The sequence below is a fragment of the Cyanistes caeruleus genome, unplaced genomic scaffold (assembly GCF_971803275.1).
Source record: "Cyanistes caeruleus unplaced genomic scaffold, bCyaCae1.hap1.1 HAP1_SCAFFOLD_65, whole genome shotgun sequence".
NCBI classification, from domain to species: Eukaryota; Metazoa; Chordata; class Aves; order Passeriformes; family Paridae; genus Cyanistes; species Cyanistes caeruleus.
The window spans coordinates 3,400,101-3,425,951 of NW_028255884.1; the positions used below are offsets into that span (position 1 = coordinate 3,400,101).

The 25,851-nt window shown below is 52.5% G+C and overlaps 3 protein-coding genes across 8 annotated transcripts in view; 1 reads left to right on the top strand and 2 right to left on the bottom strand.

Annotated features, from left to right (window-relative positions):
* The window catches only part of LOC147647200 (uncharacterized), a 182,290-nt gene that overhangs the window by 79,830 nt on the left and 76,609 nt on the right, over positions 1–25,851 (top strand). The window lies entirely within an intron of this gene.
* On the bottom strand, positions 860–7,006 carry LOC147647204 (uncharacterized). The gene is made up of 10 exons (XM_086872436.1): positions 6,790–7,006; positions 6,362–6,433; positions 6,202–6,273; positions 5,509–5,622; positions 4,783–4,854; positions 4,333–4,404; positions 4,059–4,130; positions 3,870–3,971; positions 3,306–3,419; positions 860–1,131 (listed from the first exon to the last, which is right to left on the bottom strand). The coding sequence occupies exons 1-10, from the start codon at positions 6,884–6,886 to the stop codon at positions 860–862; spliced, it is 1,059 nt and encodes a 352-aa protein (XP_086728562.1). The 5' UTR covers positions 6,887–7,006.
* Positions 7,783–25,851, bottom strand: part of LOC111944285 (uncharacterized) — a 211,548-nt gene continuing 193,479 nt past the window's right edge. The window contains exons 1-4 of one of the 4 annotated variants that reach the window (XM_086872550.1): positions 25,009–25,109; positions 17,297–17,450; positions 12,887–12,965; positions 7,783–12,700 (exon numbers count right to left, since the gene is read on the bottom strand). In XM_086872550.1, the coding sequence (XP_086728676.1) occupies positions 11,694–12,700; positions 12,887–12,938 (1,059 nt within the window). In that variant the 5' untranslated portion in view covers positions 12,939–12,965; positions 17,297–17,450; positions 25,009–25,109 and the 3' untranslated portion in view covers positions 7,783–11,693. Of the gene's footprint in view, positions 12,701–12,886; positions 12,966–17,296; positions 17,451–18,742; positions 20,343–21,712; positions 21,781–21,806; positions 21,815–25,008; positions 25,110–25,851 lie in introns of those variants that run through there. The other 3 variants (XM_086872551.1, XM_086872549.1, XM_086872548.1) reach the window with 3 other exon arrangements.

Sequence of the window (25,851 nt, forward strand, 5' to 3'; positions counted from 1 at the left end):
CTATAAGACAGAGCTGAAGCAATAAACTAAGGAATTCTCGTGTGGTGACTCCCTTGAGAGTCCATTGTCATTCTTTAAAGCCGTTCCCAATCGGAACGACATCTGGTGACCCCGACGTGATGCTACACCGACCCCTGAGGTCCGGTAACCCGACATAAACTGCAGCCGACCCCTGAGGTCAGAAGGCAACCGACGTGATCTGCTAATCCCCTGAGGGTAAGCAGCGAGCGGGAAAAAGCCAGCCCTTCCCCCTAGAGGGGTAAGTGGAATTCTCCCGGGCTTTCCAAGAGGAAGCTGGTTCTGAAAACCAACGGGATAGTGGAGCCTGCCTGTGAGTGGGTTTGGAACGGCCATCTTGGTGAAGCAGAGCTCAAAATTCCTGGGTCCGAGCCGTTAGCGTGTGCATAATTGCATTCGTGGAGCCGCCAAGATAAAGTCCTCATAATGAAGGACTGTACTTCAGCTGATGAACAGCTTGCCTACCTTGCATGGCAAGATGCCCTGCCCCGCATGGGACTCAGTGTTTCTGAAGATGCCATGCGTGCTTTATTTCAGTGGGTGAAAGAGCAAGGTTTTGATATAACTATGGACAATGCCTTTGATCTCGAACTTTGGCTGTCGATAGAGCACCATTTATGGTCAGAATTCATTAACGGAGATATCAGCGTGTGTAGCCTAGCAGCTACCTGGGGAGTGCTTTTTAAAACGCTGAAACGGAGCCAGTCTGAGGACAGTGAAACCGGGAGGAGAAACTTTGATGCTGAAAGTTCCTCCGTTGTACAAGATAAGAGACCGGGAGATGAAACCGTAGATGAGCTGCATAGTGCTCTTTTAGCTCTGCCCAGACCCTCGGAGGACTTTAGCGGCGAGCGAGAGCAATCTGCGGCCCATAGATCTCCCTCTCCAGAGAGGTTTGAGCGGCCGCCATCCGCGGAGCTCGGCACGCGAGCTTTGCCAACGGGAAAGCGGCAGGAAAGCAGAGACTGCCCGCCTCCGCCTGTGCCACCCGCAAAGCCTCCGCCGGCGCCAAAAGCGCCACCGCCGGCCGCCGCAGAACCTGCTTTCTCCAGCGCCTCCGCGCTGTCCGAGCTTCTTCCTTCTGTGCCGCAAACAGAAACGCAGACATCCCCGCTGCGGCCCGTCAACGCGGCGGGGGAGAGAGAGAGAGAGTCAGCGCTCAACTCCCCCGCGCCTGGCGCGCGGGCCGCCGCCGCCAAGGAGTCCAGGCGCGGATCCAGAGCGCGGCGGGCCGCCGCCGCCGCCGAGGCGGGGGGAGGGGAAACAGCAACCGCGTTCCCCCTGCGCCTGCCCGCCGCCACCAGCCGTGGTCCGGCCGGCCGCCGGCCGACCGAGGGCGGAAGAGCGGCGGGGAGAGGGGAGGCAGCGGCCTCGCCTTCCCCCTGCGCCTGCCCGCCGCCGCCGGCCGCGAGAACCCCAAAAAACCCGAACTCAAGCCCAAATCTGGGGCCGGGGCCAGGCCCGTGGCAGGCATTGCCCCCCCTGCGCGTCCGAAGCACCGGCGAGAAAGCGCGGGGTGGGCCGGCGAACCTCACTCGCCCCGCGCGTGCGCGGGAGGCGCTAGTCCTGCGCCCACTGCGCTCCCCCCGCGCTCCAGCGGGGAGGCGCGGGAGGGAGAGAGAGCGCTTGCCGTGCTGCGCTCCCGATCTGAACTCTAGCAGCGGCCCCCCCGCACCCATAAAAGTGGCGGGGGGAAAGAAAGACAACGGCGGGCCACTCCACCGGGACCTTCTGCACCAACCCAAAGAAATACCTTGACAAAGTCTGTCAACTCCAGCGGCCTGAGCCGTGCCAGCATCCTGCAGTCCCTGCGGGACCCAAATTTACTCACTCAGTTTGTATCTTTTAAGTTTTGTGTTTACAGAACTGACAAGTTTTGTGTTTACGAAACTGACAACCAGCCACGAAGAGATAGTAACTTCAGATTCCCTAAACCTTCCTGAAATTCATGAACTACTGTTCAAACCCGATGAACAACAACAGCAACCATGTAAACTTTATAAATCCCTCAAAAATCCCTCAATTGTATTTGAAAAAAAAAAAAAAAAAAAAAAAAAAGCGGGATAAGAAGAGGGGATCAAAGCAGCATAAATTGCATATAAATTGCATTGTGCATTGTTTTTATCACTTTGGTGTTCTTTCAAACTACTCTATTGACATGTTAGACTGTCAATTCGAACAGACTAACAATGTTGTATATAGTTTTGTATAGTGTGTGTATTAATTCACTGAATTAGAAATATTAGACTCAACCATCAAGTCCTTACAAAGAGAACAAATCCTAAATACCAAAACATAAACCAAAATTCTAAATTAATTCTAGATCAGCATCCATTCAAAGTTCTAGCAAAAAACTTCTTGAGCTGTGTTCGTTCTTTATTCTACAAGGGCCCAGTAAAATATAGAACAAACACTTCTTTTTTATTTAACAGAAAAGGGTGAGTTATGGATGCTAAATCTGAACCACAGTGCCTGTACAATTGCAGGCCGCATGGCTCCTCAGGCTGCCTGAGAAAATAGCCTGGGAAAAATATGAGAAAGAATTAAAACAATTCTCAGAGATGCTAAACAGCCTTGCAGGTGTTGTTTTGCAGCCTGTTGTTTCTCCTTGCAGGAGAGAGTCAAGGGGGGCAAAGTGCCCCTGACCAATGATAGTGATGTAATACTTTGCTAACCAATAAGAGTTTCCTTTCTGTACTTTTCCACATATCTGTCTATAAGACAGAGCTGAAGCAATAAACTAAGGAATTCTCGTGTGGTGACTCCCTTGAGAGTCCATTGTCGTTCTTTAAAGCCGTTCCCAATCGGAACGACAGGGCGAGGTTTCCAGAATCCATCAACCTTCAGACTCTCAAGGGAAATGGCACGTGAGTGAGCTCTTGCCACCTTGACACTGATTGTTCTGTGCAGAAAGGGACATTGAGAACTTGCCTCCAGCATCTGGCAAGGTCTTCAAACCACCATCTACCACCACTTCCAGATGTTCCATGTCACGATCCAAATCTAGAAGGGAGCACAGATCAGAACCATTCCATGGTGTGCTGGGATCCCCTTCTGCCTTAGGGAACTGGGCACTGCAAGGGGGTCAGGTAAGGCTGTGGGAGCCAGATGTCAATGGACATGGCCAAAGCTGCAGAGGAGCCTGAGGAAAGCTCTGGATTGGCTCTGGACATTCTCAACACCTTTTCCATGCTCTGTGCAAAATCCCTGAAAGGCAGGCACTGCCAAGCAGCAGAGATGGCAGCTCAAGCCTCAGCAGGGCTCAGGCCCAGAGACACAGCAATTACCTCCTGGGACTGGGACTGTGCCTGGCATGGCCTCCCTTCCTGCAGCAGAGGCTGCCCATGAGCCACTGCTTCCTCCGGGAAACGCTGCCTTCAGCACAGCCTTTGGGTTCATCTCTGGAGAAAGGAAGAGCCACAGCTGGATCAAATGGAACCATTCCCCACTGGGGAGGTGGCATGTTCAAGAGGCAATATTTGTCAAAGTCATGGATAAGGACAAGGAAAACACCCAGGTTATTGGGGCTGGCCAGGGCCCTCCCTCCTCCAAGCAGGCCCTACACCTGATCCAGCCTGAGACCAGGAAATTGCAGGGGATCTCAGGGTGTGCATGGCCCATGGTGCAGTTTGGCTCCCTGTCAGCTGATACCAAATGCCTTCCTACTGAGGCTGGGGAGAAGCTGCAGCCAGGCCAGGCTGGGAAACAGCCCTGCAGGCCATGAAAGCAGCAGCAGGGCAGCAAGGCTGCCATGGATCCCTTCCTGCTGTGTTGGGCACTGCGTGTCCAGATATGCAGAGAAAGCCCCCGGCTGCTGAGTCTCAGGAGAAGGCTGAGGGACATGGACCCACCTTGTCCTTCTTGCAGAATTTTCTTCAGCATTTGCCTCATGGGTTTGGATGGCTCATGGGGTTTCATAACTCCTGTAGCTTTGGTATTTCCTCTTGGAGGACCTTAGAGCAAAATAATTCCATTTCATAGGAATGGATCCCAGAAAACCAGTGATCAGCCTTTGGGGTCAGCAGGGACACACCACTCACCCCTGTGATGGGAGCCAAGCTTGTGTGCAGCAACCAACCCAGGAGCTGGGAAAGTCCTCCCTGCAGACACACCTGAAACTCAACAGCCACAGAAGCTTCTGTCATCTCTTCTGATCTGAACAGGCAGCACTGAGCCTCAGGAGTGGTGAGAGGATCACGCAGGGCGAGGGCACACATGCGCATGGCTCTGTCCTGGCACCTGCAGCGATGCTCTCCTGGCCAAGCCTTGGGCTCTGAGCTGGCAGCTCTCCCAGGGGGAAAGGCCTTCACCTACCCTCACCATCTTCCAGAGCCTCAGTCCTGGGTGTGGGTTGGGAAGCCAGATCACCTTCAGCAAGAGGCTTGGCTGAAAAAAAAGGTAGGACAGAACAGCTCCCGTGGCTCTGTAGGAGACCCTCAGGCTCCCTGGGGCTGGCAAAGGAGCCACACAAGGCACAGCCCCGGGACACAGCCCTGGGCCCGGCCCCTTCCCTCTCTGCTCCTCTCCGTGGCTGCACAGAGCACATGGAAGGAGACACTGATATTACACACGGGAAGAAGATTGACAGCTAAATGCTCCTTCTTCCCACTGGTAGTGACCTGTGGGATCCCTCAGGGCTCTAGAAAGGAGCAGGGTGAGGTTTCCAGAACCCAACAAGCCTGAGATTATGTTAAGAGATATGGCAAATGCTCTTGCCACCTTGTCATTTTGTGTTCTGTCAGTAAAGGGAATAGAAGAACTTGCCTCCAGCATTCTCCAAGATATTCAAAGTATCATTCAGTAGCACTTCCAAATAATTGAGGTTGAGTTCCAAATCTAGAAGGGAGCACAGATCAGAACAGTTTCCATGGTGTTCCGAGATCCCCTTCTACCTTAGGGAACGGGGCAGTGCAAGGGAGTCGCGCTAAGGCTGTGGGTGCCAGATGTCAGTGGACATGGCCACAGCTGCAGAGGGGCCTGGGGGCTCTGGGCTGGCTCCTGGTCACTCTCCACCCTCTTTGCAGGCCCTGTGCAGCATCCCTGGGAGAGGTGGCTGGAGCAGCCCAGGCCCCACTGGGGCCCTCTCTCTGCCACAGCTGAAAGAATTGTAAAAGCAATGGGGAAGAACTACAGCAGGCAGTGCCACAACTGTCCCTCAGGCCCTCCCTCCCTCCTGCCCACGTTCTGCTGGGACAGCTCTCCCATCCCATAGGGACAGAGCCAGGCTCTTTCAGGATACAGTGGAGCCTTGCCCTCCCCCTCTGCCTATTCCCCACCATGGGCACCCCTCTGCAGCTGCTGCCAGGTTTTGGGACCTGTCTCCCATGGAGGGACCCCAGCAGGACTGCTCAGTAGCCAAGTACCCTGAGCCTGCTGCGGATAATTCCACTGGGCTGTGCTGGTCTTGTCCGGGCTGTGCCTGCACTGCCCAGCAGCAGAGATGGCAGCTCAAGCCTCAGCAGGGCTCAGGCCCAGGGGCACAGCAATTACCTCCTGGGACTGTGACTGTGCCTGGCATGGCCTCCCTTCCTGCAGCAGAGGCTGCCCATGAGCCACTGCTTCCTCCGGGAAACGCTGCCTTCAGCGCAGCCTCTCCTTCCGTCTCTGGAGAAAGGAAGAGGGATACATGCATCAGGTGGGGCTGTTTGTTCCCCAACATGAAGGTGGCATCTTCAGGAGGCAATAGTTGTCAAAGATATGGATAAGTTTCAGGAAGGCATCCAAACTTTGGAGCCAGGCCAGCCACATCTACCACAAGACTGGGAAATTGCAGAGGATTTCAGGGTGTGCATGGCCCATGGTGCAGTTTGGGCTCCCTGTCAGCTGATGCCAAATGCCTTCCTGCAGAGGCTGGGGAGAAGCTGCAGCCAGGCCAGGCTGGGAAACAGCCCTGCAGGCTGTGAAAGCAGCAGCAGGGCAGCAAGGCTGCCATGGATCCCTTCCTGCTGTGCCGGGCACAGCGTGTCCAGATGTGCAGAGAAAGCCCCCGGCTGCTGAGTCTCAGGAGGAGGCTGAGGGACAGGGACCCACCACGGTGTCTCTCCACATCACTCAGCCTCTTGTCTCCTGTAGGTTTGTTCCTCCCTCTAGGAGGATCTTAACAGAAAGTATTTCCATTTCAGATGAATGGATCCCACAGAACCAGGGCTCAGCCTGTGGGATCAGCAGGGACACACCACTCACCCCTGCGATGGGAGCTGGGCTTGCGTGTAGCAACCAGAAAAGGAGCTTGAAATGTCCTCGCTGCAGAGACACCTGTAATTCAACAGCCACAGAAGCTTCTGTCACCTGGTTCCTGCCACGTTGTCAATGATTATTCCTTGTTGTGACAGTGAGAACATACCTGCATGGGGCTCCAGAGGCAGAAAATCTTCATGAAGCCAAGCTGCTGGAGAAGCCTTCCTACCACCCTCATCTGGAAGGGAGCACAAATCAGAACCATTCCATGCTGTGCTGGGACCCCCTTCTGCCTTAGGGAACTGGGCACTGCAAGGGGCTCAGGTAAGGCCGTGGGAGCCAGATGTCAATGGACATGGCCAAAGCTGCAGAGGGGCCTGGGGAGCTCTGGGCTGGCTCTGGTCACTCTCCACCCTCTTTGCAGGCCCTGTGCAACATCCCTGGAGGGGCAGTGGGACCAGCCCAGGGCCCCTGAGGCCTCTGTCCCTCCCACAGAGAAAACCCTCCCTAAAGCCCTGGGGAAAACCATCCCCAACACTTCCCAGGGAGAAGGGAGCACTGTCCCGGGAAAGGGGACTGAGGCTGCCAGCTCACCTGCTCGCCGTGCTCGCCACGGAGCAGCCTGGGCAGCCCTGTCAGGCAGGGCCACTGCCAGGAGGAGCAGGAGGAGGAGGCGCAGAGCAAAGGCCATGGTGCCTTGCCCACTGCCAGTCCTGCAGCTCTTGCTGCCACCACTGTCCTGACACCGCTGTCCCAATGTCAGCACCGCTGCTGCCGCCGCCGCTGCTGCCACAACAGTCGTGGTCAAGGACTGACTGCTCGGTCCTTGTGGTGCTGGGCAACCACGGGGCTCTGGGACCTCTGTGACCTCAGAGCCTGCTGTCACCTCAGCCTGCTGTCACCCCAGAGCCTTCTGTGACCTCATGGCCTTAGATGTCTGCCCCGAGTGTACTCCCATCTGTACTAGAGGACTGCTCTGACTGTGAATCTTTGACTTCATCAAAGGGTCATTGCTAAACAAAACCTTGGTTTTGCCTGCTGACATTGCTGGTCAGGCAGTGTCCCAGGAGATGCTCTTGATGGTTGCCTCTTTTCCTGGGCACGGCACTGGAGGAGGTCCAGGCCCAGGTGATGCCACTGAAGGAAATGTGCCCTCATCCCAGGGATGCTCAACACAGACTCCCCCAGCCCCTCGGGGCCCTGCCTCTGGTCACAGCAGCCCCTGCCTGGCTCCTGCCTGCCCGCACCGTGGTCAGCCCTGCCTGCTCCTGGACACGGAGCTCAGCCAGGGCTGGTGCTGTGTGGGCTTTGCTGGTGGTACCAGCCAGACACTGGGGTGAGAGCTCCATCTCTTTATTGGAACAGAAGAGCTGTGCTGGGCCCTGCCCTGGCAGGAGGGACCCACCTTCAGTCCAGGCCACAGAGCAGGGTGGGTCCCTTCAGGGACACAGGGCCTTGCTTTGGGTGGTGGCAGCATCTGCACAGCAGCAAGCTGGTAATGCAGTGTCGTGGTTTTAAACCAGAAACTAACAAAAAAATTACTTATTTTTTGCGGTGAGATACGGATTAGAACAAGAGCAAAACAGGTTTAAAACTTAAAAGGAATAAAGAAAGTTTATTGACAAAATATAAGAATAAGAACACCAGAATAAACTTCCAGAAAACTCCTTTTATCCCCTACTACCCACCATTCTTTTGTTCACATGACAACACAGAGACCAAAGAACCTTGGAACTTTGGTGTCCAGAACAGTCCCTATTCTCGCTAGAGTCTTTTTATCAGTCTTTGTAGAGAAACAGAAGTCTCTTTCTGCTAATCTATAGAGTTTCTCACAAGAAAACTATTTCTGCTATAGTTTTCTATTGCCCTGATGTCAGCTGCCCAGAAATGCTGCTATCAGAGCTCACTCCTCCCATTTCACATCACTCTGAGGTGTGTATGGGCCATGAGTCTAGGGATGGCATTTAAAGGATGAGTTATTCAAAGGCAAAAGTCTTCTTCATCTGTCCTTGTGAGCTCTACTGGAAAACAGTTTTCTCATTGGCTCTCGAGGCCTCAAATTTTCGCTTCACCCTGTTCCAGCACCTCACCGCACCACAATCACTCTATTTTTTACTCAAAATTCACACTTTGAACACTCCATTCCTGCCCATATACTGTGTCATGAATTGAAGGAGTTTTTTCAAGACCTTATTGTCCATTCCCATAGCCTCAAGAGAAAGGTATTTCAGCTCATAAAGCATTTTCTTATTCTCTACCCCTTCTGAAACTTAATTATTTTCTTACTGTCTCCGATAGTTTTATGAAGTCTCTTTACATGTTGATTACTCTCTTTTTCTTTCTCTGGATAAAAAGATTAATCTGCAAGTCTCATCTGGGTAATGAAAGGGTTAAAATCTTGCCCAGGCTTTTGTAGATGGTTCTGTGACTTCTGCCGGTGCAGGAGCTGGAACTGTCTTTGATAGAAGATTCCTCATGGCTGTTCTGGAGAGTGTAGTCGCCGCTTTAGCCCGCTGCAGGTTCAGAGCCCCTTTCTTTCTTCACTCGGCAGTCTCTAGTAAATTTAGTCACAGCAAAACCTGCAGCTGAGCCAGAGATTGGCTTGGCCCGGCCAGAGCCCGGGGAAAGCTCCCCACAAGCCCCCATCTCCTGACCGGGAGACATGGCAGCTCAGCCCAGCCCCCGCCCGGCCGCATGGGCAGGCAGGGAACGGGAGGCCTGGAGTTCTGTTACCTTTCACAGCCAGGAAACAAAGAGCCTAAGAGTGCTCTGACTTTACATCTTAAGGTAGGGTTCACAAGTTGATCTCCCTTTTCAATGGTTAAAATTGCTGTCAATTCCCAGTAATGACCAATAATTGGTCAGGAGAAGGGACTCCTTTCAGTCCCCAGCAACTTCAACTTCCTTAGCTCTCACAACCACCTTAAAGGTAAAGTCACCTCATGACAGGGACTTAGAAAGAAAGTTAGGTTTGGCAAGCCTGGGAAAAGTAGGCCCTGGGAAATGTTAAGCCTTGTGCTTGCTAAAGATCAGGTCAAACTGCACCTGTGTAATCAGTAGATGTTCATGATACAATTGTTAGATATGATTAGATATAATTATTGTTTAAAGAACATGAGGAACAATGTTAGGGGGCTGGGGGGGATCACAAGAAATCCATGCTTGGGTAAAAACAATGCATACAATAAAACAATGTAAGTTTAATAATTAATACGTAAGTTATATAATGATAGAGTATAAAAGATGTTCAACTCAAAATCGGGTCGGGTCAGATTTGGGTATGTGTACCCCTGACACCCAGAGCTCTTTAATAAAGCACCTTCATATAATCCTTCATGATTATGTGTGTTCCTGAACGCTAACATTTATATAATCAATAATCTCACAGTGCAAAAATATTCTGATAATCCTGTCATTTTGAATCATTTTCTTTCACTGCAATCCTCAGGCGAGGTGCACCTGCCTCGAGCGAAAGTTTGGGTGAGACACCTAACCACTAACAAGTGGCAAGGCCTGTGTGAGCTCATCACCTGGGGTCATGGGTATGCATGCGTTTCCACAGATACTGGGATACAGTGGATACCTGCAAGGTGCATTGGCTCTGATGTGCAACACCAAGGGCAGAAAGCAGCCAACAGGTGGCCCTTGGATGATGATCAAGGTACCAATGATCATTCAGATGGTCCTTCTACAAGCAGAGAGTGAGCATTCTTCCCTATGACTGTCAGTTCTGAGCAGACTGACGACGTTTTGTTTGCTGTGTGTTAACTAGTTGTATTAGAGTCAACCATCAGTTCTTTGCAAGAAAAACAATACTTATCAAGAATTCGGTAACATGCCAGAAAATCTCCCTGATCATTCTAAATCAGTGTCCATTCAATGTTCTGTTGGTAACTGAAAGGAGACCTCTTGTGCTGTGTTTGCTCTCTTTCCTGCAGGGGCCCAGCAGGAGATTACAAACACTGCTTTTTATTTTTAAAACAAAAAGGAGACCTCTTGTGCTATGTTTGTTCTCTTTCCTGCAGGGGCCCAGCAGGAGATTACAAACACTGCTTTTTATTTTTAAAACAAAAAGGAGACCTCTTGTGCTATGTTTGTTCTCTTTCCTGCAGGGGCCCAGCAGGAGATTACAAACACTGCTTTTTATTTTTAAAACAAAAAGAGGGAATTATGCATGTTAAATATGAGCACAAACAGGGAGCACAGTGCCTGCAGAAAAGCAGGCTGCATAATTTTCTCAGTGTCGCCTGAGAAATCCTAAGAAGGAATTAAAACAATCCTCAGAGATAGAAGACAGCCTTGCAAGTGCTGTTTGTCAGTTTCTTGCTTTCTTGCGAAAGAAGGTTGATGGGTGGTGAACCCCAATGACCAATGATGGTGATGTGTTAGTTCCAGTAAGACCAATAAGAGTTTTACCTTTCTGTACTTTCATGTATCAGTCTATTAAAGAAGATCTGAGGTAATACACCTTAGGCTTTCCTGTACAGCTCACAAGAGAGTCTGTGCTGTGCTTCTCGCCGTTCCCAATAGCGCAACATTTGGCTTTACAAACAAGCTGGGGGTCTGCTGATAAAATGAAACTATCACTGAGAGAGAACAGAAACAATGGGATGGATTCAACTGAAAGATGAAAGAAACACTGGGGAAACACCATCAAATTCCACAATGGTTAAGAATTAAGAAGAGGATTATGCATTGGCGGGGTGGGGGGGGTGGTGCTATCCCAGGCATCAGACGTTCCGGGAAGTCTGTACCTCTCAAGTCCCTCAGCCTATGGGGAAACAGAGAAGGGACATATGGCCGGGAATTAGGATAACAGGGAGGCTGCGCCCTCCAAAAATTGGAGAGACCCCAGGGGAATGCCCCATGGCCTCTCTCTTTATTTGAATGAAGTAAAAGGACTCCCCAGTCTCCTTTTTGGACATAAACCTCCGGTGTTCATGGATTAATTTTCCTGACACTAACAATTAATATGAAGTTCAAAACTCCTAACCTAGGTAATTCAGAATATGAAAAATATGAAAGCTAAAACTTAAGGCATCACACCCTGAGGGGCTGTGGAATTGAATAATTTTGGGGTGGGATTGAGTAGCATTCAGTGGCACTGAGTGGTTTTGAGGTGACATTGAAGCCTCTCATCTCTATGAGTGCTAAGAAATGGAGACAACTACACCAAATACCCCCACAAACCCCAAATCCTCCCAAGTATATCCTTGAACCCCAGTTTCCCTTGAAGCTCTAGTAAAAAGAAAGGCTTTAAAGGTCTTGGATGAATTTGCTCATTTTTACCCCGATTTTGTCTATTTTAAAGGGATGAAGATGAATTAAAAGAAAATTAGGACTGAAACAAAAGCACCACCAGCCCAGTGTCTTCCCAATGCAGATCAGTGGAAACAGAGGTCATCAGGGCTCTGCCCAACGTGGGTCCTCTGATGGGGAATAAAGCTGGAGCACCACACAAAGCTCTTTCTGCACTTGGGGCACTCACAGGGCTTCCCTTACTGGTGCTTCTGTTGGTGTCTGGTCAAGTGAGAGCTCCTGGAGAAGCTCTTCCCACACTGGGGACACTCGTAGGGCCTCTCCCCAGTGTGGATGCGTTTGTGGGTAATGAGGCTGGAGCTCTGGCTGAAGCTCTTCCCACATTCCCCACACTCGTAGGGCCTCTCCCCAGTGTGGATGCGCTGGTGGGTGATGAGGGTGAAGTTGCGCTTGAAGCCCTCCCCACAGTCAGGGCAGCAGAAGGGCCTCTCATCCGTGTGAATCCGCTGGTGCTTGAGGAGATTTGAACTGGTCTGAAACCTCTTCCCGCACTCGGAGCACTCATAGGGCCTCTCCCCAGTGTGGATCATCTGGTGGATGGTCAATTGGAACCTCCGGTTGAAGGTCATTGCACACTCCCCACACTGATAGGGCCGTTCACCAGTGTGGGTCCTCTGGTGGCAGATGAGGCTGGACCTGTGGCTGAAGCTCTTCCCACATTCCCCACACTCATAGGGCCTCTCCCCAGTGTGGATGCGCCGGTGGGTGATGAGGGTGAAGTTTCGCTTGAATCCCTCCCCACAGTCAGGGCAGCGGAAGGGCCTCTGCTCACTGTGAATCCGCTGGTGCTTGAGGAGATGGGAGCTGGTCTGAAATTTCTTCTCACACTGGGGACACTCGTAGGGCCTCTCCCCAGTGTGGATGCGCTGGTGGATGATGAGTTGGGAGTTGAAGCTGAAGCTCTTCCCACACTCCAAGCACTTGTAGGGCTTCTCCCCATCCTGAAGCTGCTCATGGACCACCAGCTCAGAGCCCTGGCTGGATCCCCGGCCACCTTCCCGGCACAGGGTGGGTCTTTCCTCCTCAGAGCACCCTGGGATGGGTTTGGAGCCTCTCCTCCTGTGGGAACTCCATGGCTTTTCCTCCCCGTTGGATTCCTGTGCCGTGGAGCCACTCAAAATGGCCTCTTCCATGAGGTTCTGCTGTGGGGATTTGTTCTTCCTGGTCTCCATCCTCAGCTCCTTGTCTGGGGGAGGAAGGACAAGGAGAGGATGGGATTTGCCTCCGTGCCAGAGGGAAGGGGAAGGAGATCCCCCCAGTGCGTCCCCGGCAGGACGGCGTCGGCAGCGGGGTTGTCCTGCAGCCGGGGGCCAGGCTGGGCTGGGAGATGGAGCAGGAGAGAGGGGGAAAGGGGCACTGACTTCCTCCTCACCTGCCTGGGTGTCCTGGGGCATCTTCCTCTTCCTCACAGCCTCCTTCTCCATCCAGCCAAGATTTGGGAATGGGAAATCCTGGTTTGGGGAAAAATATAATGCATGAGGACATTGGATTAAGGGGTTTCCTCTCTCCAAGTCCACCTTTAGAAGTCACTAGGCAGCTGGTGCCCATATAAATCCCCCAAACACCAAGATTCAGTCCTGAAAATGTCTCCCAGGAGTTCCCCAACTCTGGTCTCTCCCCTTTGCTGTTCAGGGGTTCCTCCCTATCCCAGCTGCTTGGGGTCACGCTTGTACAAGAGGTCCCCCTGTCTGCTCAGTCCTTGCCCTCCCCAGGCTGCTGGGAGTGCCAGGAATCTGAAAAGTTCTTCCTGTTCCCATCTCCCCACTTAGGGATGCTGGACCCCCTTAAGTGCCCCCAAGAGGGATTTTCCACCCAGCTTTGGAGTTCTTCATTCTCCAAACATCTTCAGGGAAATAACCCAACCCAGGGATCCCCCAGGATATCTGGGCCAAGCTCCCACTCCCCAGGCACCTGTGGGATGGGGGTGATGATCTCACAGGTGGGGGCTGTGAATTCAGGGAGTGCTCGACCTCGTGGTTCCTTCTCCTTTCCTTGATCTTCCTTTGTTCCTCCTCTTCCTCCCGTTCCTCCTCCCTATCCCCACCTTCTTCTCCTACTGCCATTTCTTCTTGCTCTCCTTCTTCATCCCTCCTCTTCCATCCCTCCCCCTCCTCCCCCAGGAGCAGTGACACCCTCGGTGCCCCGTTCCCAAACCCCTCACAGCCCACGGCAGGAGCGGGGATGGAGCCGGGACAGGTCGGGATGGGCAGCGCGGGGCTCTCCGCTGCTCCCACCCGCTGGGGACGGAGGGAACCCGGCCCGGGGAAAAGGAGAGGGAAACTGGGAAAACTGGGGGCTGCAGATCCAACCTGGGGCTGGCTGGGGACCCTGGCTGGGGACTGCCAGCCCTTGGGGCTCCTCTGGGGAGATGTGGGACCGGGGAACACAGAGAGGGCTGGGGGATCCCAGGAGTTGCAGCACTGGCAGGGACTGGTTTGTACTGGAATGATACTGGAACCTTACTGGGGCAACTGGGAATCCTTGGGAATGAGCACAAGACGCATGCTGATGGTAGCTGAGATATACTGGGGGTGTCTGTGACCATACTGGGGGGATTGAAATAACACTGGGAACAATAGGAACCATGCTGGGGACAGCTGGGATCCTACTGGGATCACAGTGGGAGCAACTGGGCCATGCTGGGTAAGACTGGGACCACACTGGCAGCAACTGGGACTGCATCAGAGTGACTGGGAGTGACTGTGAGCAACTGGGATAGACTGGGAGAGAGACAAGTGCAGGTAAATGGCAGCAATGGGAACTACAGTGGATAATCATGGCAACAGCTGTGCCCATGCTGGGGTCATACTGGGATCCTACTGGAACTAGCTGGGATCATACTGGGGGTGACTACAAAGGTGCTGGCTGGGACTGGAACCATGCTGGAGATGAATGGGAGCAACTGGGCCAACCCTGGGAGAGACAGGGAGTCACTCTGGCCATAACTGGAACCATACTGGGATGATCTGGAAGTGACTGGAACTATACTGGAAGTGTCTGGTACAACAGCTCATACTGGGAGTGACTGAGATTGTAGTGGGAGTGACTGGGATCATCCTGGAAGTGACTGGAACCATACTGGGGGTGGCTGGTACAACAGCTCATACTGGGAGTGACTGCGATTGTAGTGGGAGTGACTGGGATCATCCTGGAAGTGACTGGAACCATACTGGGAGTGACAATGGCTCCTACAGGGATAGCACTGGGAACCACTGGGATTACAGTGGGTGTGAATGGAACCCGACTGGGGGTTACTGGGAGCTATTGGGCCCATGTTGGGAGGAAAATGTGGACACATTGGGAGCAACTGGAACCATGCTGAGGGGACTGTGACCACAACTGGGATCACAGTGGGAGAAACAGGGAGCCACTGGGAAAGACAGGGATCATTCTGAAGTAACTAAAACCTTACAGGGGCAACTGGGATATACTGGAAGGTCTGCAATCATAGTGGGGTTAATGGATCCACATTGGGAAGAGCTGGGACCACCCTGGGAGAAACTGGGTGTGAGTGGGACCATGCTGAGATGGACTGGGACTATTCTAGGGACAACTGGGATCACACTGGTAGGAACTAGGAACAACTGGAACTATTCTAGCAGCAACTGGGAACATACTGGGATCACAGTGGGAGCAGCTGGGTCCCTGCTGGCTGAGACTGGGATCCCACTGAGGGTAACTGGAATCATACTGGGATTCACTGGGAGTGGCTGGGAACAACTGGAATCATGCTGAAAGCGACTGGGAGGAAGTGGGAATGACTGGGAGCATGCTGGGGCTGACTGGGATATACTGGGAGAGACAGGGAGTCCCAGGGATCACACTGGAGGCTACTGGGGTCACACTGGCACTGCCAGGGAGCAACTGGGGGCCACTGGCCTCATACTGGGAGTGACTGGGATTAGACTGTAAGTGACTGGGAGTTCCTGGGATTAGACTGGGAGTATGAAGGAAACTGGAAAATTGGGGAAAAAATGGGGGAAAAAACCAGGATAAATTAAAGGAAAACATCAGGGAAAAATCAGGGAAAAAAACAGAAAAAAAAAATCACGGTGAAATCAAAATAATGGCATAAAAATCATGAAAAAATTGGGAAAAATTTGGGGAAAACCAGAAAAATTTGACAAAAAATTTGGGAAAACCAGGAAAAATTTGGGGAAAAACAAAGAGTAAACTCAAGGAAAAGAAAGTGGAAAAAATTGGGAAAAATCAGGAAAAATGGGGAAAAAAATCAGGAAAAAATAGGAAAAGAAGGAAAAATCAGGAAAAAAGGGGAAAAAAATCAGGGAAAAAGCCCAAGAAAATCAGAAGAAAAACTGGGAAAGAAATTGGAAAAATCAGGGAAAAACAGGAAAAAAAAGATAAATAAAATCTAAAAAAAATGGGAAAAAATTGTGAAAAAATTGTGGGAAAATAAGGCAAACAATTAGGGACATTTGAGAAGAAGTTGGGAAAAAGCTAGAAAAAATTTGGGAAAGGAAGAGAGAAAAATCAGAAAAAATGGGATAGGCATTAAAAAAATTGTGAAAAATCGGGAAAAATCAGGAAAAAATTGGGAAGAAAATTGTAAAAATCAAGGAAAAACCAGAAATGTTTGAGAAAGCTTGCAAAAAAATCAGGAAAAGCATTGGGAAAAAATTAGAAAAAAATGTGAAAAAAAAGAAAGATCAGGGGAAATCATGGAAAAAGATAAAAAAGTCTGGAAAATATCAGAAAAAAATAATGAAAAAATCAGGAAAAAAAAAAAGGGGAAAACCAGAAAAACTTTGGAATGAAAAAGGGTAAAATCAGGAAAAAATTTGGGAAAAAATTGGGAAAATTTGAGCAAAGAGAGAGGAAAGAAACCTGGAAAAAATCAGGAAAAATCAGTAAAAAAAAATAGGAAATACATGTAAAAATCAGGGGAAAATTATGAAACAATTGGGGAATAAACAGGAAAAGATTGTGAAAAGAAGAGTGAAATATCAGGAAAAAATGTGGGAAATCAGGAAAAAAAATGGAGGAAAAAATTGGGAAAAAAAAGGTAAAACAAGGGAAAAATGATGAAAATAAACTGGGGGAAAAAACCTTGGAAAAATGGAAAAAAATTGGGAAAAAGCCAGAAAATATTTAGGAAATGAACAGGCAAAAATCAGGAAAAATTAGGAAAAAAAATGGGGAAAAATTGGGGCAAATCAGGAAAAAAAATGTGAAAAATATGCGAAAAAAATGGTGAACAATGAGGGAAAAATCAGGAAAAGAAAAAAAGAATAAAACTGGGAAAAAATCAGAAAAATATCAGAAAAAAGAAAAAGAATTGGGGGAAAATCAGGGAAAAAATTGGGAAAAATCAGGGGAAAAATGGGAAAAATCAGGGAAAAATGGGAGAAAAAGTTGGGAAAAAGACAGAAAATTTTGGGAAAAGAAGAGGGAAAAATCAGGAAAATGTGGGAAAAATCCTGGGAAAGTCAGGGAATTTTGAGCAAAAACTGGGAAAAAAAAAAAAGAAAAAATTGGCAAAAGAAAGAAGGGAAAAAATCAGAAAAAAACCCCAGAAAAAAACAAGAAAAAACAGAAAAAATAAGGAAAAAATGGGGGAAAAAAGAGTGAAAAAATTGGAAAAAATATTAGGGAAAAAATGGGAAAAATCAGGGACAAAGTGAGGAAAAGAAAGAGAAAAATAATCTGGATAAATCAGGAAAAAGCAGGGAAAAAATGGGGAAAAAAACTGGGAAAAATCAGGAAAAAAACAGGATGAAATACCCCTATCCCATTTTTCTATGGAATTTTGGGAATTGCCTACCTGGGAGGTTGTAGAAGAATTTCCAGACCTGGGAATCCGGGGAGTGGAGAAAGGTGGAATTGCAGATGAGCTGGTCCAGATTTTCAGGAAGGTTGATGGCCTGGTCCTCTTCCAGCTTCCAGAATGTTCAGATGAATCCCACGCCTCCTTCCAGCTGGAGATCATGGAAATATCATGGAAAATCATGGGAAAGCTGTGATTCAAATTCATGGAGTTTTGCCCCCAAAACACCCTTTTTTCCTGCCAAAATTTCTATTTTCCCCCCCCCAAAATTTCAAATCTCCCCCCAACAAATTTCAATTTTTGGGATAATTAAATGGGGAAGATAGGGGGAAATGGAGGAAAAATGGGGAAAAGTTGGGAAAAACTAGAAAAAAATGGGGGAAAAGAGAGAAAAACGAAAGGAAAAATGGGGGAAAATCAAGCCAAAATGGGATAAAAATAGGGAAAAAATGAGATAAAAATAGGGAAAAAATAAGATAAAAATAGGGAAAAAATTGGGGAAAATGTGATGGAAATGGAGGAAAAATTGGGAAAAATGGGAGAAAGAAATGGAAGAAAATGGGGATAAAACTGTGGGAAAATGAGATAAAACCAGAATTAAAATAGGGGAAAATAATGGAGGAAACTGGGAGAAAAATGGGAATAAAAATGGTAAAAATGAGGAAAACATGGGGGAAAAAATGGAAGAAAATGGGGAAAAGAGGAGACAACATGGGGAAAAAACTGGGAGAAAATGGAGCAAAAAGAGATAAAATGGAGAAATGTGGAATAAATAGATTAAAAAAGGAAAAAAGTGGGAAAAAATAGGAAAGCATGGGGAACGATTTGAGTAAAAATGGAAGAAAAATAAGAAAAAAATCAGAAAAAATGGTAAAAAAGGAGGAAAATGAGATAAAAAAGGGAAAAATTGAGGGAAAAAAAATGGGGAAAAGATTGGGGAAAAATAAAAAATAGGATAAAAATGGGGGAAATGGTATGAAAATGGGATAAAAATTAGAAAAAATTGAGCAAAAATGGGAAAGAAATGGGATAAAAATGCGGGAAAGTTGGATAGAAATGTGGAAAAATGGGATAAAATGGAGACAAATTGTACTCTAATAGGGAATGACTGGGAGTGATTTGGCTTATCGTGGGGCGCAGAGGAAACTGGAGCCACACGGGGTGAGCAACTGGGCAATGCTGGGAGCAGCCACTGCCGGCACCGGGAGCCCCGAACCCCTTTCCCGGCCATGCCGGACCCGCATCCCCCCGGCCCCTTTGCCGGGGCTCTGCCGCCACCGCCACCGGGACCCCCCAAAAACACCTCCCGGGGACCCCCGGGGTGCCCCCGAGGGGCATCTGCGGCTCGGCTCTGGAGCCCTGCCATCCCCAAACATCCCCCCCAAAAACCCCAAAGCCAGGGAGCCCCGGGGGATTTGGGGCGAGCTCCCCCTCCCCGGGCACCTGCGGGATGGGGGGCGATGGTCCCGAAGGAGCTGCAGATGCAGAGAGCGGGGAGCGCAGGTGGAGCCTCCTCTGCCTGCTCCAGCTCTTCCTCCTCCTGCTCCTCCTCTTCCTCCTGCTCTGTCCCTCCTCTTCCTCCTGCTCTGTCCCTCCTCTTCCTCCTCCTCTGTCCCTCCTCTGTCCCTGTGCGTGGTTCGGAGCCCTCGGGTGAGCGGGGCCGGGCCGGGACACGATGGGAAAGGGCTGGGTCCCCCCCAAACCGAGCTGGGGGCAGCGGAGCTTTGGGGGAACAATGGGAACGGGGCGGGACAGGGTAACAGGGGGAGGTGGGAGCACTGAGGGTCCCCCAGTTCACCCCAGGAGCCCCAAGCCCCGTCCCAGCCCCCCCAGTTCCCCCCGCAGCCCCGGCTGAGGGGGGCTCAGCCCAGGAGCCGCCGTCGTTCGGGGCTCCCCCGAGTGCAGGAACGGGAGAGTTCCCGGCTCGGGGAGGCCCCAGCACAGGAGGGGATCTTGTCCCTCTTCCAGGGCCCTTCAGGGTCTTCAGGCCCCTCTCAAGAGGAGTTTTTCTCTTTTTCAGGTTTTCTGGGGGGATCCCACCACTACAGGGGTGTTTTTTCCTCCCCATTTTAGGGTGTTTGTGCGGCCGCAGCCCCACAAGCCCCTTTTGAGGGGGGATCATGACGGCTTTAAGTGACATTTTCAGGGGTGTCCCCACCCCAAGCCCCTGTAGAGGATGTTTTGTCCCCCAGGGTGGATTTTGGGGGTTCTCTCTACCATGGCCGCTTTAAGGGCCCCCGGTGTTGTCGGGTCCCACTGTAACTCCTCTTAAAAGGGCAACACCGCTCCCGTTGGTTCCGGCAGTGGAGCCCGGGAGGGGTTGGGGGTCCCGGGAGGGGGTTGGGGGTACCTGGGTGATGCCGATGAAGGTGATGGGGTCCTCATGCTGGGTATAAACCTTTGTGAATGTTTCCTGGGGATTTTCAGAAGTCCTGGGTGGTTTTGGGGCCACGGTGGTTTTTGGGGGGTTCCCAAGGGGGTTTACAGGGGTCCCGATGGGGGAATTTGGGCGATCCCGGGGGTGGAATTGGGGGTCCCAAGGCTGTTTTGGGGAACCTGCTGGTGATGGACATGGGGACCCCATGCCAGGTATGAACCTTCTCAACGTCTGTATGGGGTTTTGTTGTCTTGGGGGGTTTTTGGAGCATCCAGGGCTGTGTTTGGGATCAGGGGAGGTTGGGGTGTCCCGGGGGCTTTGGGCCTTCTCGGCAGGTTTGGGGGTACCTGGGCAATGCAGGTGGCAGTGCTGGGGACCCTGTGCCGGGTTTGAACCTTCTCACTGCGCACGGGCAGCGTCAGCGTGTTCAGGGATATCCTGGGGGGCCCGGGGGGTCACCCCAAATCCCAGGGACCCCAAATGCTGAGGGACCCCCCGAACTGCCCTCACCGCTGGATCTGCTGCAGGCAGGGGGGCACCAGCACTCGGCCCCCACCCTCCACCATCACAGGGGGGCTGTGGAAGAAATCTGGGGGTGCACGGACAGGTCAGGTGGGACCCCCCAAAGTCCTTGGGGAGGGGACACAGGAGGACATCCAGGAATTCCTGTTATGGGGGAAAGAAGAGGGACCAGGAAGAGTTTGGGGGTGGCTTGGTGGGTCATGGTGAGGACCCCCAAGAGTCTTGTGGGGGTGGGGATGGCAAGGAACAGGGTGATCCCAAGGATGGGGTTGGGGGGGAACCGGACTGGAGCTCCCATGGCTGCGGGATGGGGAAATCTGCCCAAAGAATTCCATGGGAATGGCATCGCAGTGAGATCCATCCATGGAGATCTCACGGGAATGAGATGTCTGAAATCCATCCATGGAATTTGCATGAGAATTCTCACGTTCCCAAATTTTGCCCTCCCAAATCCTGCATTCTCAATTCCCATATTCCCATGACAATTCTGCCCTCCCCATCTTTACACTCCAGCACCTCCCGCCCATGTCTGACATATTTCCGGAGACATTCCCTGCAGCTGTGAGCCAGGGAATTTGTTAATCCCTCAGCCTGGATCTCAGGGATCCCCATGGCGGTGCCACAGTTGCCATCGCAGCCCCACAGATCCCCCAGCCCCGGCTCCCCCCGCTCAGCCCCGCTCTGGCTGTGCCGCTGCTGCAGCATCTGCAGCTCCCCGCTGGCCCCGTGCCGGTGCCGCTCCTTGTGCCGGCCCTGGCTATCCCAATATCCCAGCCCTGGCTATCCCAATATCCCAGCCCTGGCTATCCCAATATCCCAGCCCTGGCTATCCCAAGATCCCGGCTCGGCTCCGCCCGGCCCCGCTCGCTGCGGCGGCGCTGGAAGGGGATCCCAGCCAGGGACCCCATGGACATGGACTGCGGGAAGCCCGGGCCGGGCTCCGACAGCGCCGCGTGCAGGGAACGCAGGGAGAGGAGAACTGGGGGGACATTTGGAGATTTGGGATCGGGGGGGTCAGGGCTGAAGGAAAGGGGGAACGGGGAGAGCCGGGAAGGGCATTTGGGGATGGCAGGAGTGACAAGAGGGGAGGCTAGGGCTGGCTAGATGTGGCATGGCTGGAGTTCAGGGCGTTCCTGTACCCAGGAAAGGGAGCTCCAAGGGTCCCCGCTGTCCCCATTGCCAGGACAGGGCAGGGAAAGCCGGGATGGCTGGGAATAGGGGTCCCGGGTGTCCTGAGTGCTGAGGAAAGGAGGGGCTGGCTGCTGGGAGAGGCAGGAATAGGGGTCCGGGGGGTAAATGGGTCAAGGAGAAGGGGGCTCTGGGGGCTGCGGGAGGCGGGATGGCCGGGAAAGGGGTGCAGGCGTTCCTGGTGCCAGATAAGGGGGTGCAGGGTGGGACCCACGGCCGGGAATGGGGGTTCGGTGGAATGGCGGCGCCCAGGAATGGGGGTTTAGGGGCCCCTCGGCGCTCCGGAATGGGCGATCAAAGAGTCCCGGTGCCGGGGTCCCCCTCACCTCTCGCCGCCCCCCGGGAGCGCCCCCCGGCCCCAGCGCTGGAGCCATCGCGCTGCTCCGCTGCGGCCCCGCCCACAGCCCCGGCCCCGCCCACAGAGCCGCCTCCGGCCCCGCCATTGGCGCCGCTCTTTGCTGCCCGCCAGTGGCAGCCCGAGGCTGCAGTGACGTCACCGGTCGCCGGGCAGATCCCGGCGGCGCAGGGCGGCCAAGGCGGAAGCGAAAGTGCCCGAGGGAGCGCGGGGGGAGGGGACGGGGCAATTCCAGGGAATTCCCCTGGATCCCCTCCCGGGATCCCCCGGGACCCTCCTCGGCCGCGCACTGCGGGACCCCCGGGACAAACTGGGCTGAACTCCCGGGCCCTGCGCCCAAACTCTGCCTGCAACCCGCCGGCTTCGGCCCAATGCGGGGGAAGCCCCGGCATCCGCGGATCCCATTTTTCCTGCGGCTGCGGCTCCCCAGCCCCGGCGGAGCAGGAGCGGGCGCTGGGAGCCCGAGCCCCGATTCCCAATCTCCTTCTCTCTCTCTCTGCTGCTCTCTCCCTCTCCTCTGGGTGATCAGAAATGCCAGAGCGGCTGGAGAGCCCCGTGCCCAGCTCGGCTTTCCCTGGAAAGGGAGGCCTGGGGGTGCGGTGCCCCGGGATGGCCGGGAATGGGGCTCCGGAGGTCCCCGGGCTGACGGAACCGGGGGATCCAGGGGCTGCCAGGGGAGGATCCCCGGGAAAGGGGGTGCAGGGCGCTGTTGGTGCAGGAGAAGGGGGTGCAGGGGGTCCCGGAGCTGGGGAAGGAGATGCAGGGGGGTCCCAGGGCCCAGGAATGGGGATCCAAGGGGGTCTGGAAAAGGCTGAGCAGGAAATCCAGGAGTGCAGACCTAATTCACATCAGAGACACAGAAATCCGGATGCAACAGGAAACCAAACACTAAGGACTCCACACCTTGGAAACAATGAACACTAAACCAATGGATTTCTATGGGTTCAGACTGTATAAAGTTCAGGAAACATCTAGGAAAACTCACATGTCATGGAATGATTTTCTCTGCACATGCAGACTATGTGTGGTTGAAATGATTCTGTTCAGAATCAAGTCATACCTTATTTCTCTGGAGACATTGTTGGAGAGTTTTTGCTTTTCACAGTTTCAGTGAAAGGATCACACCATTAGAAGAATTTTTTGCAATAATTCTACTTTTCTGTTGTCAGTTCTGCTTGGCCCAGGGGTGTGAGAATCAGTTTTTAGTCAGAGAAGAAAAAGAAAATACTTGATTTCTTTCTGATTTTTTTTATGTTTGTGCATGGCTCTTTGGGATGGCAAAATTATGGTATGGGTTTTTCCATGTTCACCTTTAAGCTGCATTTTGAAAACTAGAAGACCTTGAAAGGAGGCCCTTTAAAATGTAAACAGTTAATAGAAAATTGTTTAAAAAAAACAACAAAGAAACAGCAGATGGGGGAGGGAGCCCTCCATGTGAGTCATCCCATGGCTGCCCTGGAAGAGAAGCTTCATTCCAGGCAGCCAGCAGAGGAGCTTTAGAAATGCAAATTAACACCCCTGGGGCAAAGCCTGGACAATGTACCAGGGTGTTCCTGCCTGGGGGAGGAATTGGGCTGAATTCCTCTGCCCCTAACCCCAAGCTCTGCCTGGGGGCACAGATGGAATTTGCACAGCTAAAGGCAGAGCCCATGGTGAGGATATCTGACTCTGCAGCAGAAATTGGTTAAGCTGCAAAGGAAAACTGCAAATGGACAATGTTGTGAAAACTTCACTATAAAAAATGGGGGAGAATCATCCCACTCCCCACCCCAACTTGTGTTCTCACTTTCTATGTTATCCAGGGTGAATTAGAGCACTGGGGTTTTTTTGCTACCCCAAGCGAAATCAGTTGGGAATCCAAGTATGTGCTGATTTAATTAGAGGAAAGCCCAAAATTGATGCTGCCCTGACTGGAGGGAGCACAAAAAAATGGGGAAAAGATGAATGGCCACCAGAACAAATCCTGCAACACCATGGGCCAGCCCCGGGGAACCCTAACAAATTCATATCTGGAGTCAGAGAACCCATTTATCATTTCCATGGCATAATTAGATTACAGGATGTCTTCAAAATAATCCCCAACCAGACAGCTCCAGTTCCAGATTTCCCAACCAATCCACCCAGATGAGGAACACATTTCACCATGGGATAGAGTCACATTATCTTTTAGCAGAAAAAGGAGGCAGAGTCTGTGGAAAGTTAAATGACTCAAACTGCTGTTGGCAAATAGATCACAGAGGAAAAGTGGAGAAACAGATAACAAAGGATATAAGAAAAATGTAATGTACCGGTCCAAATGTGGAAAGGATGGGAACGGGCAACTTTTTTGTGGTTCCCTGGCAGACCATGGGTTAAACTAATGCAGTTTCTCCTCTTATGTTCTACAGCAACTCTCATCTTTTCACCATGCACACACCTTGCTGAGTGCAGCTCATTCAGCAGCTGAGCAAGGGGATGCAGGGGGCAGCCAGGCCTCCTGAGCCACAAACGGCTACAAAAGGAGAGAGAATGAGGGCACCGAGAGCAATCCCAAAATCAAAGAACACCCAGGAAGAAAAAACAGAGCCAATGAGTGAATCTGCTTGCAGACAGGGCCAGGGACTTGCACATAAGGAAGCAGTGGGAAAAAGCATCACTTTCAGAAAATGTTACTAATTGACAAGGACCGCTGCTCTGACAAAGTCCCGCTAAATTCCTGAACTTCCAGAAGAGCAAAGACTTAACAGAGCCATCAATATCGGATGTTACACAAAAGTGGTGGGTACATATTAACCGGGACATGCAGGAGGCAGACCGGGAAGTCTGAACCTTCCAAGCACCTCCGCCAGTGGGGAAAGGGACAGGGACACGCGGCCGGGAAAATCAGGACAAAAACGAGGCCGCGTCCTCCAGCAGCTGGAGAGAGCGCACGGCAAATGCCCCACGGCCTCTCCCTTTGGGCAGCAATAAAGTCACTCTCACACCGCTCCTCGGGCTCCTTTGGCCACACAAACCTCTGGCGCCGGGAATTTTCCCGCCCAGCCCCGGGCACAGCGCAGCCACCTCCGGGCTACCGACACGAACCGGGACGAGCCAGCGCTGCTCCGGCACCGGCTCCTGCCGAGGCCCCAGCGGGAAGGAGACCGCGGGCAGCCGCTCCCGCGGCGCCCTCACGCCAGGGCCAACACGGGCCGGCCACGGCACAAGCCACCCGCCACAGCCCCCTGCCGCCCCCTCCCGGGCCCGCAGCGAGCCCCGAGCCCCCGCAGAACCGAGCGCGGCTCTCACCTGCGATGGCTGGGGCCGCCTCCGAGCTCCGCCGCCGCCTCACCGGGCTCCGGCCGCTGCCGCCGCTGCCGGGCCCGCACAGACGCTCCGGCAATGGCGGCTCTCCTGCCCCACGGCCGCCCTGGGGGCGCCAGAAGGGCCGGGCTTGTCCCCGCTCTGCCCAATCAGAGCGCGCCAGAGCCACGAGTGACGGCAGTAGCAGCCAATCGCAGCCAGCGGCGGGCTCTGCACACGGCACAGCCCCGCCCCGCGCTCTCAGGGCCCGCCCCGGGCTGTGTGAGGGGAAGGGCGGAGATGAGGAACAGGCCTGGAACGGGCCCGGCCCGAGCCGCCATTGAGCTCCGAACACAAACAAAGTTCTCCGCAGCTCCCGGCCCGCTTTTCCCTGCCCTGGGTGTTCGGTGGCTCCAGCTCAGCGGGAAGCCCTGGAGCCTCACTTCTCCCACCTCTAATTAGGTGCCTCAGTGCATCGCTCGGATTTCTCCCAAAAAGGAGAAAACTGCCCCAAATCCCTGTGGATGAGTGGGGGAGGAGAGAGATTTCTGGCAGAAAATTCCAAAAACTCAGTGAAGGATTGTGAGAAGTAAATTAATAGCCCTAAAACCAGCTTCTCCCCACCCCTCCCTCCTCCCAGCTGTGCCTCCTCCCCCGGCAGTGCAGGTGCGGTGAATTAAAGGGCCAGGAGACCTTCTGCTCCCATTAACAAGCCTTTATTAGAGAGAACTGGGCCTAGAGGTGGGGGCTCGGTGTGCACGCCGCCGCTGCTCCCTGTGGTCGATGTCGAGGATCACACAGGCCTGTCATCATCCACTGTCAGCAGGACCGGAGCCTCTATCCTGGCCA

Bases quoted from the DNA above. Each gene is read 5' to 3' on its own strand.
- LOC147647204 (XM_086872436.1), bottom strand. From the start codon at position 6,886: ATGGCCTTTGCTCTGCGCCTCCTCCTCCTGCTCCTCCTGGCAGTGGCC. The intron at 5,623-6,201 runs GTGAGTGGTGTG...TCCTTTCTCCAG, and splicing joins GCCCAGCTCCCATCGCAGGG to AGACGGAAGGAGAGGCTGCG. The intron at 4,855-5,508 runs GTAATTGCTGTG...GCTCCCTTCTAG, and splicing joins CACAGTCACAGTCCCAGGAG to ATTTGGAACTCAACCTCAAT.